The sequence below is a fragment of the Orbicella faveolata genome, unplaced genomic scaffold (assembly GCF_042242905.1).
Source record: "Orbicella faveolata isolate gen_17 unplaced genomic scaffold, um_ofav_v1 contig_47, whole genome shotgun sequence".
Classification (NCBI taxonomy): Eukaryota; Metazoa; Cnidaria; class Anthozoa; order Scleractinia; family Merulinidae; genus Orbicella; species Orbicella faveolata.
Window position 1 is genome coordinate 23,809,967 of NW_028301577.1, and position 16,424 is coordinate 23,826,390.

At 39.2% G+C, this 16,424-nt stretch overlaps 1 protein-coding gene across 3 annotated transcripts in view; it reads left to right on the plus strand.

Annotated features, from left to right (window-relative positions):
• Positions 1–16,424, plus strand: part of LOC110061042 (nucleolar protein 10-like) — a 20,835-nt gene continuing 4,411 nt past the window's right edge. Inside the window, exons 1-20 of one of the 3 annotated variants that reach the window (XM_089280545.1) lie at positions 1–125; positions 2,671–2,716; positions 4,776–4,874; positions 5,560–5,637; positions 7,578–7,615; positions 7,939–7,983; positions 8,457–8,548; positions 8,961–9,026; positions 9,131–9,191; positions 9,949–10,031; positions 11,165–11,246; positions 11,608–11,757; positions 12,330–12,396; positions 13,109–13,161; positions 13,549–13,627; positions 13,956–14,003; positions 14,867–14,946; positions 15,315–15,413; positions 15,945–16,022; positions 16,177–16,263. In XM_089280545.1, the coding sequence (XP_089136671.1) occupies positions 4,814–4,874; positions 5,560–5,637; positions 7,578–7,615; positions 7,939–7,983; positions 8,457–8,548; positions 8,961–9,026; positions 9,131–9,191; positions 9,949–10,031; positions 11,165–11,246; positions 11,608–11,757; positions 12,330–12,396; positions 13,109–13,161; positions 13,549–13,627; positions 13,956–14,003; positions 14,867–14,946; positions 15,315–15,413; positions 15,945–16,022; positions 16,177–16,263 (1,347 nt within the window). In that variant the 5' untranslated portion in view covers positions 1–125; positions 2,671–2,716; positions 4,776–4,813. Of the gene's footprint in view, positions 126–1,919; positions 2,518–2,670; positions 2,717–4,775; positions 4,875–5,559; positions 5,638–7,577; positions 7,616–7,938; positions 7,984–8,456; positions 8,549–8,960; positions 9,027–9,130; positions 9,192–9,948; positions 10,032–11,164; positions 11,247–11,607; positions 11,758–12,329; positions 12,397–13,108; positions 13,162–13,548; positions 13,628–13,955; positions 14,004–14,866; positions 14,947–15,314; positions 15,414–15,944; positions 16,023–16,176; positions 16,264–16,424 lie in introns of those variants that run through there. The other 2 variants (XM_089280543.1, XM_089280544.1) reach the window with 2 other exon arrangements.

A 16,424-nucleotide genomic window follows, 5' to 3' on the forward strand; every position in this document is an offset into this window, starting at 1 on the left:
CAGGCAAAAGTCAAACGCGGTAAACCGGACAAAACAAACTCATCATTTGACGTTTGACCATGGCCGTAAAGGAACTACGCTTCACATTTTGCGGAGGATTGAAAAGTTTAGCCTAAATTTTTCAGGTTTGTCGTTTGTAATCTCTGTTAATCTTCTCCATCCGTCCTTGTTCCTTTATGGTTTATAACTTTATTATTATCTCTTTAGTGTTTTTCTGTCTTATTAGTTTAAAGATTATTTTTCGCTTTTTTTCAATTCAAAGGTAATGTGACCAAAATAACTCAAATTAACCCAAAATAACTCAAGATAACTCAAGATAACTCAAAATAACTCAAAATAACGCGACTGAGCTCCTTTTAATCATGACTGATAGTTCCAGCCGGAAGTTTGAATAACCTACCTGATCGCGTGAAATATCTCACCTAATTAATTCCCTCAAAATATCCAATTTAAAATTCAGATTATGATAAATGGCCTCAATTTGATAGCACAAAGGTCACACATCTACTCCCCTCCTTCGCCCTCTAAAATCTGTGGTAACCATTAATGGTCTTGATCTGCCATGAAGGAAGGCAGGAACATATGCAGGTTTGCATATCTACTCTTTTTTCTACACCCATTAAAATCTGGAGTAGCCTTTCATGGTTTTGAGCTGCCATAAAGGAAGGTGCAAAGCATAAAAGTTTAAAAAGAGAAAATGAGCTCTGTACAGGCCCGCAAATGATCCCACTACCGCAAATGATCCCCAAATTGCACCGGAAATGATCCCAGGACCGGAAATGATGCCCAGATTGTACCGTAAATGATCCCGGACCGGAAATGGTCGCCCCGACATAAAATTTGAAAATGTGAGGACTCAGGAATTTGGATAGTGGATTTAAGATTTTTGCAGTGTGTTTCCTAAACGAAAAATTTATGCAGATCATTTGTGGTACAACTTGAGAATCATTTGCGGTTCGGGGATCATTTGCAGGCCGGGATCATTTGCGGGCCTGTACAGGTCCGGTTTTTTGGACTTACATGTCTACTCCCTCCCCTACCCCCCCCCCCCCCCTTAAAATCTGGAGCAGCCGTCCATGGTTTTGAGCTGTCATAAAGAAAGGCCGGCAAGAGACCATGATAGACTCGATGTGATCAGCTGTGTTCGAAAGTGTCATTACTTAAAAGACCAATTATATTAATAAGCAGAGGTGGAAACTATAGATTTTTAAATGCATATGACACTCAGAAGACACACGGCTCCACAGGCATCATGTGTTAGAGTAATGGAAACCAGTGGTAGGATGTTGTTCTTAAACATTGACATAGAGGAAATAGTATTTTTCATTGTTTCGTTGCCCTTTATCTTTTTTCGAGAAAATGGAGATTTAAACTTCTCGCGGTCAAATAAAATTAGCTCTGCATACACGTCCATAGCTGCCGAATCCTTGCCGCAGTTTGTAAGATGCAACCCTAACGTTGCATAGATTTTGCCTGTCAAAATAAAGAGGCCAATAGGGAAAAGGACCTCAAACTACATCTCTTTTGACACAGGAATTACCACCTGACGAAATTTGTGCAACCGCTGTTATTTCTAGTGAGGGCCATGGTTATGATAATCTAAACTAACGTGCCTCATAATTTGCTTCTAAGCACCCCGAGAGCGATTAAAGTAAACTTGCTAATAAGTGCCATTCTGTTTTAGTAATCTGCAATTTGCCGGAGGTACAACTTGGCCTTCATGTCTAGTAGATACTGAAATGACAAGTTAGCAATGGAATCGAGAACAGGGTTTCCGTCAGTGGCAGCCAGCTGTACCTCGACAGTAGCGCCTCTCTCTTTGGATATGCAAAGGTTAACTTGGCTCGTCTAAACATTGTTTTGTTTTTTTTCAACATACGAGATTAATGGTTAGGGGTTGTTCAAAACATGTGTTTGAAGCTTACTTAAAGGGCATTGCTGAAGCAGATTGTTTTTGTCGTCAGTTCTCAAAATCAGTTATTTGGATTCCGAGATTCCGGTTTCCGGTTTCTGGATTCCATGTTTCAGGGATGCCCAGCGGGCAACAAGTTAAGATCTTATCGCGGTTCAAGCAATCTCAGCAGCTTACAGCCCATTATAGCCTTGTTTGATGCTGTTTGATGCCAAATTATGTCACGTAGCTTCAAGTCAGTAAGCGGGTGGACGCTCATGGAGATCTAAAACCAGTTTCTATCGACGACAAGAAGCTAAATGCTACCGGACTCCAGAATTCAAGCATTCGAGCAGTTGCAAAAATTTGGCGAGCACGAGCGAGCGAGCACTCAGCTAATTTTTGCGAGCAATTCGAGCAAAGGCCAAATTAATTGAATTGGACCATTCGATGATCTGGGCCTGCAGTTTTGAAATATCGCCAAAGAGTCTGGAAACGAATGAAAAAAAGATGGCGGCCGACGAAAGGTGATTTCTGTTAGCTGCGAACATTTGGCAAAGATGCAGGTTTCACAGCCGAACAATGTCAAAGTTTATAACTTATCAGCTGGAAAATCATTGCCCGAGGTATGAACCAAAGAGCATTGCTATATCTTTTGCATCTTCGGGAAGAATAGGTTCAGAACTCTGCTCGTGAGACACAACACGTGTGTTTATACAGCCATGGGTAAAATAATGATCTAAAGGAAAATTTGAAACTAATTTTGTTTTGTTTCATAGTGGCTTTCAGAGCGAAAGAGACGAACTTTGCAAAAGAATGATATCAGTGAGTATTGTACTTGTAATGATAGTGGTTTGAATCAGTACGTATTTGCTGTTCTTTTGCTTAATTCAGCTGTACTTAAAGTGCCACTGAAACGAAATTTTCGTATGTGAGATTTTTGCTTAGTAATAAAGTTTCAACCTTACTTGGAAACACTGCGGACTTTTTTTTCGCATACGGTAAGCGAAAACTGCTTTTTCAGCCGTTCGAAGTTGGCTGGTTAAGCCCAAAATTGGCGGCCATCTTGGCGCGGCCAAAACAGCCTAGTGACGTCACTGTTTGTATTACTCTCATGCTGCGCTGAAAATTTAGAGTGATTATGGGAGAAGAGAATACTGTTCGAAGCCCCCCAAAAAACATCTTAAGGACATCTCAGAGCTGTAAAGCAGATAATCACAGTAGCCTTAGACAAGAAGAGGTGGAGAGTCGATCCTGGGGCTTTTCAGTCTATTTAATTGGATATTTGCAGGATATTTTATGTAAGCAAGCAAACGAGTGGGAGTTCTTAGATCGCAAAATGATCGGGACTCTTGGTGAAATGGCCACCACTCAATTAAACAATACCTACACCCATAAAGTAAAAAAGACATGAAAACAAGAGAAAGCGGCTTTTGAAATTATTATCCGGACTGCTGCTGCACGAATCGCAGCAACAACGCTTCGAGTTTCGAGTCGCTTCGCTTCGAGGAAACCGGACGCTTTGTGAGTTTCACCGCGGACAAGATTGTGCTACAGTGACCTTTAGTCCAGTTGCATCTGTTACATCCTACAAGTTATCAAATCAGCAACAATTTAAGAAACCCTCTTCTTTTATGTGAGGGAGCGAATTTAAACTATAAAGGTAAACTAAGCTGCCATGACCCTACAGGTATGTTTTCAGGAAACGAGAGAAAGCGTGACAATGTCGACGGCGAAAGGTGATATATGCAAATTAGTTCAAATTCTGTTTAATAAACCTTCGAAAGGAGTGTAAACTAGTGACGTTTTAACGAATTGCTTTGAATTTGGATACCATTAAATGAAGATCATAGACATAAGTATGTGCTAAAGAACTCAAAGTAATCCATCGACCGTGAAATATTGCAATTGGGAGATACGTGTAAAAGAGAAGCGAAATTCGCGCTTTGTTTACACTGATACGTATACGACGATAAAGCAAACCCTGCTGCGGATCACAATTTTCAAAGACACATTTTGTCTACCACAAGAACTCTCACTTATTAGTATCATAAAAAGATGCCCTCTGTGTACAAAGAAGTACTCGACTCAAAGCTTGTGGACCGTTAATAACTTCGTGATTATGCGGATGGCTGATGCGCTTACGGCTTTTACTGCAGTAAAGTTGCCGAGGATATATTCGAACCTTGTGTAATAGAACTTAGATAAACGTGAGAATCCAAATTTCAGAACCAGGCTGAAAACAGACGACTAAATATCGTGTTTAGGCTTTAGGACGTGATATAAAAGTTGCCACACTCGTCTTCGAAATCTCCAATCGAGTACTCAAAATGTTCGAAAAGTAACTGAGCTGTTCTAATCTGTAGCATTTATTTTGGTGAATCTACACTCTTTGGCGCCCTCCAACGTTCATGATATGTATTTCCTGTCAAGACTGAACAGAAATTACAAGGTAGAAAACTAGCAGGTATCGACAATATGAAAAATAGACTTGAATAAATCTTCTGGCGCTTCTTGCGTGAATACAACCAGTGACGTCACAAGGTCCTTAAATTCGGTTCCAGAGCCCGGACACAGTTTTGCTCCAAAAAGTCGATTTCAGCAGCTAAAAAAAGCACTTTCCGTTAGGATTTGACAGAAATAAAGTTCACCATCATTTTAAGCACGTTTGAAACTACAAATTGGGGTAATAAAAGAGAGTACGAACATTTCGTTTCAGTGGCACTTTAATATTATTATGCATGAGACAGCTGAATTAAGCGAAAAACAGCATATACCTTGAATTATGTAAGCCTGTTTTCAATGGTACACATACTGAAGCTTGTTGAAGCTTTAATATTTACCATTCTTTCAATTTATTCCTTCAATGCCCTTTAATTCCTAGACGTCAGACGAAGAATTGAGCTTCTTCAAGATTTTGAGATGCCAGTTGCCTCGACCAATGTATGCGTTTCTGCAGACAAACAGTACATTATGGCTTCAGGTGAGGACTGTTTTTGCGGTAGTATTTTTACGCACGGCTGCCACAAGTCAGGTTCCTCCATCGTTGTCAACTGTGTACGAAATCAGTTGGGAAATGAAGTCAGTGTAAATTGTTATAAAACTAAAAATTTGTTGCTACCTGAACTTAAAAAATAACTGTGGATGCACTCATATTAGCTTTAAGTTGAACAAAATTGAGCACTAACAAATTCTGGTGTTTCTTTTCTCAAAGTTGTTTTTAAATTTATTGAGCCAAGACAAAAAATGTGACAACTTTCAGAGTAGAACTCTTGTGTGCCTGACTGCTCCTCTTTGAGCCTTGAATGCTAAAAGAAATATTGTTATTATCCAGTCAAAAGAGCACAAATACTTGAGTGCTCTGGAAGTTGTCACGTATCAATGAAGATTTGCCAAAATGACACTAACTTGTCCCATTAACTGAGATTTGGCTCACTTTACTGACCCTTTTTTGTAATCTCAGTATATCTCAATGTTACTGTAAACTTAACAAAAAAAAAGAAATTAAAAAGCAATCTCAAAAACATCATTGTACATACTGTATCTTATGACTACTTCTGTTCTCACCTAAATATGTAACTACATGTATGTACACTAGTATTTTTACCTTGAACATGTATAGCTACTTGTTCATGAATTACACTGTGCCTTTCAATTTTTTTTAATAGGGGTATACAAACCTCGTGTTCGCTGTTATGAAACATCAGAGCTTTGTATGAAGTTTGAAAGATGCCTTGATTCTGAGAGTGAGTACAGTACTATAGTTATACAGTAGTACGTCAGCAATATCTGCCAAATTTGGTACGTGTTCAGTGTAGGTTCTTGCATGTATCATATCCCTTGTTATGTAAGGTTATAACACCGGGTATGTAGAGTTTCAAGTTAAAAAATCTGCAGATGATGATGAGCTCCACATTATGTGTACCTCTCCCTCTACCAAGAGATTATGATTTATAACAATGTGGTAAATTCAGGGCTCAAAATAACAGCTGGTCAACGGACAATGTCCAGTCAGAATGGCAACTTGACCAGCCAAATACGTCACTCGCTGGTCATGTTGACTTGTCATGTCATGTTGAGATGGTCACGTTGTTCATTCTTGAATGATCAATCAAATCCTCAACTGTAAATCTTAGATTTTTTAAATCTCTTTTTTATTATTACCCCTCACACAAAAACATAGATCAACAGGTATCAGTTCGAACGGCTAAGAATCGTCCGCTTGCTGTTTGTCATGCGTTCAAGATTGATAGGAATGCCTTTTGAACAGCTGGGTTAATCTGTTCAGAAAAAGATTCAGCTGTTCAGACAACTGCTGCTATCCATTTGAAAAAATTTTCATCTGTTAGGAGGACAGAAATTTTCAATTCAGAATTCAAAAAATTCTATTCAGCCTTTCAAACAGCAGAGGTTTTCTGTACAGCAAAGGGAATCCAATCAGTTTCAGCTTCTCATGATGCCGGATTCGCCTAACTGTCACACTCTTGTCACAGAGCAGCACTCTTTGTTGGTGTATGTTTCAAAGGTATTGCTCTACAGATGTCAAGATATTTGTTGTTTCTTTCACTTTCACTGCACAGAAATCAACGAAAACGATGCCAAAACAAAACGTTTTGCTTGATTGTCAAGTTGTTCCCAACTTAGACACTATGGGACTCCAGGATATCAAAACAGGCATTTTGCAGTCTGCTTCGTTTCCATCAAACCATAAATGTAACTTTGAGCGCAAACCCAGTATCTAATTTAGAACCAACCGATAAAAGTAGCTGTCAAAAAACGGACGAAAATATTTACGTACCTACAAAAAAGCCGAAGGCCCCATCAGTAGTTATTTTGTTCGCGAATGAAATTTAAGACACTCTCAACTCTAGCACATGACCAAAAGCTACCTGCTATCAGTGGTAAAATCTACCAAACAATAGTATTAGTTCTTCATGGACAAAAGCTCTTTCTAATATGGCTACACTTGTTGTGTAACTGTAGCCATATTCATAGTAACGTGATGGTTTGTTGTGTGGTTGCACGGGTGAGAATCGAGGAAACAGAAACTTCTTCTTTGGCTATATTTATTTACCCAGTTGTTTCTGAAGCCCAAAATTAGGATCTGCTGATGCAGGTTTGGTTTCATTTACGTTTTGATGGACACAAATACTTTGTAGAACATCAAAACAACAGCTCATGGAATTCAACATACCGATCGAAAAATTCAAAGTTTCGTGAAATACGCATCCGTTCAATACTTTTTCTTTGGCTTCCAATGACAGTGTGCCACTTCATTGAGCTGCTGAGCCCTTCCAAGGCTATCTTGGCCAACTTTTAAACGGTCTAGCAACGACTGGAACAATGAAATTATATTTGTGGGTTTAATTAGGCCAACATTACTTAATTTTTTTTAAAACTATCTTGACCGGTCAGAAACGAGACGTGACCGAGCTAAAAATTACTTTGGCTGGTCAACATGACAGGCCACGGTCCAAAAATTATTTTGAGCCCTGAAATTGGTGGTGAATTGTTGGATATGTGCATACAGTGTACCTGACGAAAATCCCAAGTTTAATCTGCATGGTAGTATTCCATCCAGGAGTAGAGAAGAATAGTGACATAATTTATTCCAGGCAACAGCTGACAACTAAATCCTGAACCCTTGTATGCTAACATTTGTTGCTCTTAATCATTTCCTTTACAGTTGTGAAGTTCCGCGTATTGTCAGAGGATTATTCAAAGGTTGTTATTATTTCCTATCTCACATACAGTGTATATTAAGAATTAAATCTGAAAATTTCCTCTAATATGGCTTGTGAACTTGTGATTTAGTGAACTAATGCTGACTGTACCAGTCAAAGGGATTGCCGCACCTACACCCAATTTGAACCAATTACAAAATACAAAATTTTCTCAACTACTTTCAAATTATTTTGGCTGGAATTCTGTCGAGTTCAATAATATGCATTATAAATTTTCAGTTAGCTACATGTACAAGTAGTGTTACAGTTCAGAAGATTGTCTTTAATACAAGGAAAATTCATGTGCTTTTCTCTCCAATGCAGATGGTGTTTTTAACATGTGACCGACATGTGGAGTTCCATGCCCAGGTAAAGAATAGTAAAGAATATATTTCTGTCTGTGAATTCAAGGTAGCAAAATAATTTTAATTATTAGCAGTACAATGCAAATTAACATTGTGAAAGACAGTCACTGTGGAAACCTGCCTTATGGCCACCCTGCTAATACAGTCACACTGTTATTATGGCTGCTTTATTCTGGTCCAAACAAAGCTCAGTCAGTCATTTTCTTATTTAAAGAACCCCTTTAACATGGCCACCTGTTGATACTGCCTTATTTTTGTGGCCCGTGGGGAGTGGATTAATGGGATTCCAAAGTACATGCTGAGCTCCATTTTAGAGATCTTATGGCAGTTTTAATTGCCATAAGATTATGCGTTACAAAAAATAGTACAATGTCATTGTGCATCATCTACATGTATACACTCAGTAACGCTCCTGAAGCATTCTAGGATTAAAATGTAGATTGTGATCTCAATTTTTTTTTTTAATTCTCTTTACAGTATGGACGGTATTATCGCACCAGAATTCCCAAGTTTGGGCGTGACCTAGTTTATCACTATCCATCTTGTGATCTCTATCTGGTAGGAGCAAGGTAAACTAATTTTCCTGTACACTTTTTTCTGCATTTGCCTTTTGTTCTTTTGCTGTCAATTCTACATGTATGTATTTTATTGGTGTTATGTAAGTTACTCCAAGTAGCACCTATTGTACAAAACTTGTATATTACATGTAACTTGTATATTCAGATTCACTCCACCAGTTGTAACTGGCAATGACAGATGCTACTGCCGAAACATGTATTTAAAACTGAAAAGGGTTGTCACTTTTTACAAATTTAAAAATAACCTGTAGACGTCACTGATCATTGACTTGAAAAATCTTGCAAATCTGCAAGTGCCAAGATTATGCATCAACCCCAAATATCTATTGATGTCTTTTTGTTGAACACTTTAACACTTGTTGTGACATTAGTTTGTTTCCACTGTTATATTTTTGACTGATAGCTCTGAAGTGTACAGACTTAATCTTGAACAGGGAAGATTTCTCAACTCTCTGCAGACCAGTGCTGTGTAAGTCTACACTGATTAAGCAATATTCTCAATTCAATTTTTTTTGTCGGTGAGTGGCTGTCACCAATACATTTTAACATCAACCAATGCTCCTTTTGTTTCAGTGAGATAAATGCTTGTGACATCAATCCAGTTCACCAGCTCTTTGCTGCTGGAACTGCAGAGGTACGGGGTAGAGCTTTACTTGGTTTTCTTTGTGCACACACATGCTGCCATGTTGATTATATAATTTTTAAAAAAGAATAATGTACCTTGTTTCTAGTGAGTTATAGAAACACAAGTGAATGTTTGGGAGAACCAGAAGTGCTTTGGGAACAGGAGCCAACAGGCGAGTGTTTCCACAGCTTTTTTCAAGTTCTCCCAAACTTTCGCAAGTATTTCTATAACTTACATGTATTAGTAACATGGAGAACATGTTTTCTATTTTGTTTAGAAATCACTGTGCAAAAATTTATTTTGATCATCAAAATTTCCTCAACTGCTTGTGCTAGTTCTGTGTTTCTGTCAAGTTACAGAAATACAATGTTTAACCATTCAGCACACACATTTTCTTTGGGCTATTTTTCTAAATTAGATTATTAAATAATAATAGAATTAAAGATAGGATTTAGTAGTGGCACTGATCTCCAGCACTGTTCCAGGCCAAACTGGAATTTAGACAGTGTGTACTTTTGTGGAGGGAAAAAGAAAACAGAGAACCCACAGAAAAACCAGGGAAGAACAGAGAGCAAGTTCAACCCACATATACTGAGCCTGGGTCAATGATGTGAACCTGGGCCATGCTAGTGGGAGTTAGGTGCTCTTGCCACAGTGCCATCCCGGCTTCCCTTTGTAGATGTCTCTACCCAAGTCTTTCTCTCTTATAGGGCCAACAAATTGCATTGCTAAAAAAAAACTCGTCTTCTTTTCCTTTCTGTTTCAGGGCCATGTAGAATGTTGGGATCCCAGGTCTCGTAGCCGTGTTGGTGTGTTAGATATCGGACTCAGTGGGCTTGACTACCAAAGGTACATTGTAACTTCGATAGACATGCAACAAATCTATAATGAACAATACACTGTAGTCTGCTCAGCTAATTGTGAAATGCATCAATTGTCGATGTCATGCAATAAAGGTAAAGTCTGCGTACGAGCCAAAGGGCCCATCAGGCCTGAGTTTATCCCGGTTTCTGTAGCATGAAGTTACTGGGAGTATTTCTACTCCCCCCTGGATGAGACACTGGTCCATCACAGGGTTACCCACAGCATTAAGGTCGCCAGTACTCATTTATACACCTGGGTGGAGAGAGGCATTACGGGTGAGAGTGAAGTGTCTTACCCAAGAACACAACACAATGTCCCCAGCCAGGGTTTGAATCCAGACCACTTGATCTGGAGACGAGCACACTAACTATGAGGCCACCATGCTTCCCTCATACAACACGCCCTGGTATAATGAAGTCCCTGCTATAAATAAACTATAAATTTCACATCTACTCTGGCTAGTTTACATGTAGTATGAATGCATGTCACTCTACGGCTGAGCTTTAGTGTGAAACAGATCAAAAGTGATGAGAATTTCTTGAACCCTCTTATATTCCATTAACAATAACATTGCGTTTCTTGCAAAATCTCATACACTGTAGCAACCCAATTAGAGTTACAAACTATATAGAGTTACAATCATGAGTAAGAAATGAAGTTGAGACACTGCCCAACCTTTTTCCTTCAAGCCTGATTTGTCCCATGTCCACTCCTTGCTAACTCAATGTTTCTTCCTCCTCCCCCTTTCCATTGTTTGAACTATTGAACAGTACCAAAGCTTGTTTCAACACTACTCGTCGGGTAGGGCGGTTTTGTATCGACATAATTTTTTTTTTCTTTCATCCAGAGGAGTACAGTTCTTAGTTGGGAAAAGTTCTACTTGCTAATTTCTCAACACTTTTGACCACAATAATGCAAGAGTACCTCTGACAGCAGTCAACTCCAATGATGATCCAAGTCACAACAAACTTTCATCTGAATTAAAAATTTGAGGAGAATTTCAGTGTAGTTTCAGTAACTAACCCTCCAAGGAGACTAAATGCCTGTGATTTTCAATAACTTATACAACAGTGCAAGGTTAACTGTGTCTTTAACCTGATAAACACTTTCTTCTTCATTAGTTTGGACAAAGTTCCAGCTGTGACCACACTACTGTTCAGGGATGGACTTACAATGGGGCTTGGTACCAGTACAGGACATGTGAGTTGAATAACAGATAAGAATTTGTTTCAAGGCAATAAAGTAGTTAACATTGAATAGTGAATGTTTGGTAGAGATGCTGTGCCCTAGACTGGCAGACTAATTTCTAGTCATAGACTAGTCTAGTCACAGTTTAGTCTAGTCTAGTCTAGTGTAGGTTAGTCTAGTCTAGTCTATTCTATTCTTTTCTAGTCTAGTCTATTCTAGTCTATTCTAGTCTAGTCTAGTCTAGTCTAGTCTAGTCTAGGCATTCAAAGCAATGGATAGTAACAGACATGACTTGCTGTAAATTGAACAGATAATCTTAATAGTGTTCTTCAAATTCTGATCTAAGCATAAAATATTCCGTGTTTTTCACCAGGTGCTGCTGTATGATCTGCGCTCCACGAAGCCCTTATTGGTAAAAGATCACCAGTATGGCCTGCCAATCAACAGTATTGCTTTCCAAGACAAGCTGGATGTTGTGCTATCTTCTGATTCAAAGATTCTTAAGATCTGGGACAGAGAAACAGTAAGTGTTATGATCATGTGAAAATGGACTCTCAAGAGAAAGTCCTGGAACACTTTCTCTGTGGTTCCAGAAAATATCCTAACCTCCCATTCCATGGGAACGTTTTTTGGTATAGCCCCCAAACCCTCCTCCAAAAGGAAATTCCAGTTTAGTTTCAGAATTTTCCTTCAAAATTGTGCTTTGAACCCCCTACCCCCCCCCCCCCCTGCCCGCATGGTCCCTGGAACCATGCATTGAGGAAAGTGTGACATCTCTATCAATATTGCTTTTCTCAAGAGGTGTCTCATTTCTCTGGAAATGAGCTGGTAACTTGCTTTTGAGCTGTACTTTTACCCATTTAATGTAAATATTTTTTATGATTTTGAAAGAAAGATTTGTAACATTTTAGTTATTAATTACTGTTGTGATGCGCTTTTGAATATTTTATAGAAAAGGCGCAATACAAATAATAAATGTTATTGTTATTGTTATTGTAACTGAAATGTAACTTTTCTGTTCAAGGTGTTTGTTTGTGTTGGCATCAATTTGCAGTCCTCAGATGATGGTGACATCCATTCTTATTTATTTGACAGGGAAAACCTTTCACATCCATAGAACCATCCACTGACATCAATGATTTGTGCTTGTATCCAGATTCAGGTAAAAAAAAAGGCTATTAAAACGTCATACGTTACAACGTAAACTACTTTTGTTTGCTCTTGTTTGCTCTTTGAGACCGAGCGTTCACTTTTGTTAACTCCTAGTTATACTTTTATCGCATATCATCTCTGTTGGGCTTTACAAAAAGGCAGTTTAATGGTTCATCAAATCTTGGTTGTGTTGATGTTCTACAGCTTAAAAAGAAACGTGCTTGTTGACAGTGAAGAATGATCATCGCAGTAAATTTTCCAATTTAAGCAATTGGAAAGAAGAAGCCTGAAAAAAATCAGGGCTTCAACGGGATTCGAACCCGTGACCTCCGCGATACCGGTGCGATGCTCTACCAACTGAGCTATGAAGCCACACATAGGGAGCGAGGTCAATTAATTGAGTTCATATCTTCCCGTGAGGAGTGAAATGATGTGAAGTTTATATGAAATAATTCATATATGAACTGCGGTTGTAGATGACAGTGAAGAATGATCATCGCAGTTAGCTCAGTCGGTATCGCGGAGGTCACGGGTTCGAATCCCGTTGAAGCCCTGATTTTTTTCAGGCTTCTTCTTTCCAATTGCTTAAATTGGAAAATTAACTGCGATGATCATTCTTCACTGTCATCTACAACCGCAGTTCATATATGAATTATTTCATATAAACTTCACAAACGTGCTTGTTATAGGCTAATTGCGGAGGTTTTTGCTTTCCTCCTCAGGTTTAGTGTTCATGGCAACTGAATCGCCCAAAATGTTGGTTTACTACATCCCAGTAAGTAGCAATACTGTGCGGGTAGTGTACTTTTCATGTAACATAACAAATACGATAATGTAGAAAGCTGAATACAAGACGCACACTGGATTGTGTTTTGGACAAAATTTTGCCCTCGTAGCTGGTGGAATTTCGCGCCCTAGTTTTTCTGTTGATGGGGCTGACAACAGCGGTGAGGAAAATGGGGAGTAATCACGTTTCGCTGCTCCGCCGCCGAAACAAAGCACTCACTTGCGAAATTCCGCTGGATATACAGGCTAGATAGAGCGGATTTCAATTGAGTGTCATAAAACCAAAACCAAAGTAATCGCCTGATTACTTTCGACACTCAATTGAAAACCGCTCTAAAAGTTGAGGTGTTATTTATTGTCACTACCATTACTATAGTCCTTAGGCCCAGCTCCAAGATGGTGTTCCTTCCTGGATAACCTGACCGAGGAGTTGGAAGAGGATGAACAACCAACTGGTTAGTGAAGTTGATGTGGGCTCTTGAAAGCCTCACCCCAACCCATAGGCTCGATTACCAGCCGCAACGTAGACCAGACACGAGAGAGCAGCGGAAATCGAGCCTTCCCAACCCCCTTACTTCGTTCATTTTTCCTCGCACATATCTTTAAGGGTTGCTAATGATCTCTCCCTCGTCCTGCCGTTCACATGACACAAATTCATCGACAGTTCATTGTCAGAGTTATTGCTGTCATTTGACAGATTGCATTGTTTCACTGCGCTAATACATTAAACCACACTTGACATATTTGCGGAACAATAACAAAACAACTCTTCTCAATTTCTAGTGTACGATGACTACAAGTTTGTCACCAAACAAGAGCTGGAGAGTTTAGGTGAGCAGTACTGCAATGGAACGACAGCAAATTTTGTTATATAGCAGGAATTTTTTCCCAACAGCTTAGGCTTTTATTGGCCTACTTCGAGGTCACGTGAGATTTAACAATAAAACTGTTTCCCGCCAAAAGTCTCTGATCGGGCAACGTTACAAAATGTATGACATCAGAGGATAACAATGCACTGTTACCCGGGAATGTTGACTGACGAGCGCCGTTGCACTTGAATTTTTTTAATGTCCTCGTTGTGCTATATAACAAATCATTTAATGACTGGTACCGTAGGAAACTAGTTGATTTCGTTTCCCTCGAAACCCAATGTTTCCCAGGCGGAGCTGAGGATCCCAGGAAACAAAGTTAACTGTTTCCCCCAAGACCATTCATTAAGCGTTTAATGTCAGTCCAGGAAGATATAAACATTTATACCATGTCATAGAAAATTCAGCCTATCAGAATACAGGAAAGCCGTTGTATATTCGACGGTATTACGTCCAAGCTTCCCATCATGCGCCGCGCGTATGTCGCGTGATTGTGCTGGCCACTGTATTTTCTATGGCATGGTATAAAATAGTTATGCAACGCTCTCTCGTGGTATACCATGAAATATCCCGCTTGTCACTTGCATTTTCTCGATATACACACTCGCCTGAAAGGCTTGTGTGTATACCGAGAAAACGCAAGTGACTCGTGGGATATCCCATGATATACCACTCGAAAACGTTGCATGACTAATGCGTCACACGTACAGCTGTAGTCGGAAAATTGAACTTGAACACGAAATTCTTATTCAAACTCATAAAAAAGATATAGTTTTCTTCCTCGTTAATATTTATTATCAAACTGCATTCTGTTTTTTTTTTTAGGGTTGTCCCATTTGATGGGAACAAATCTGTTGCGTGCCTACATGCATGGGTTCTTCATTGATATTCGACTTTATCATAAGGTGACGAACTCATTTCAATACAATTTATTGCGCTGAAATTCCATCACAGTAAACACTTGACTGCTAGCTTGTATTGCTTGTGGTATCAATTTTCAGCTTCATATATATGTTCGTATTATACAACACGATTTAACCAGTTGTATTTGTAGAGGATATCGGTCGACGATGATCGAACACAGTCGAAAATTTTGTACCCTTTTATGCCACATTACAGTAAGGTATAGAAGTTTATAGTCCAGTAGCCTCAAAATGGTCAAGACAGGGTCTTGAAGTCAATGTTGTTTTTGCCATCTTCTTAGCTTTTTATCCCTACTGCATTAGTACTTTTCGAACGTATGTTTCTAAGTGTAGACGAATCTCTTTTTCAGGCCAAATCTTTAGCGGAACCTTTTGCATTTGAAGAATATCGCAAGAAACGAATCCAAGACAAGATTGAAGAGGAACGCGCTAACAGAGTCAGACTGAAGGTATGGACGACGAACCACAGACATCTGTGGTCACGTGCTCAATTCATCCCGCGCTCGGAGAGACTTCTGGGATTTTACTGATGACGTAGCACTGCAGAGATGCATGTGGCTCTTTTGATTGGTTGTCACTTAGTTCTGACTCTTTTGAACACGAGTAACAAGGACTGATTAGAGACACGACTTGGAATTCCGTAGTTCTCTGTTGTCATCATTCATGATTTGTTTTTGGCTCGGGTCTCGTGCGTGTGTTCTTGTTACTCAGTAAAAACGTTACCTCACTAGCATTTCACTGTGAACTAAAATTGTACGCGTTTGTCGGAAAGATCTAGTATTTTAGTGATTAACAACTAATTATTAAATATTTTCCTAACGAAGACACTTCCGTTCGCATATTTATGTCAAATACCGGTAATTTGGTTTTTGTAATTTTATACCATATTTCAGATTTCATTTAAAACGGAAACCCTCTCCCTGTATACATCTTTCACGTATTAAAATACCCGATTCACCATTTTTCTGGTCTTTCTACAGAAACTTCCAAAAGTGAACCGAAGTTTGGCCGAGAAATTGATAGACGAGAAGAAAGACGCGAGAAAAGAGGCGGTCAAAGTAAGTTAATATTAGTTTGTATTCCACAGTTTTGAGAAAGGATTTGACCAGATACATGTATTTTGCTCCCATGGTATGAAAACCCAACGGGTTACACTTCATAGAACAAGGCAAACAGGTTTTATAACACCATCATACTGTTATTTTCCTTCAGACTTCAGAGGTCAGCAATCCTTTGGGAGATGACAGGTTTTCAGCCATGTTTTCCAACCCTGACTTCCAGGTCGACGAGGAGAGCGAGGTAGGACTGGGACGAGCTGATTTGCAATGTTCGACAAATAATTTGCATGGCATTCCGTGATGTCGACCTACAGTTGCAGCAGAGGATATGAGGATTTCAAATAAAGATTACAACCGTAGTCTTCTATAACTCATGTCTGTTCTTGAAGGAGAGGCGTGGTG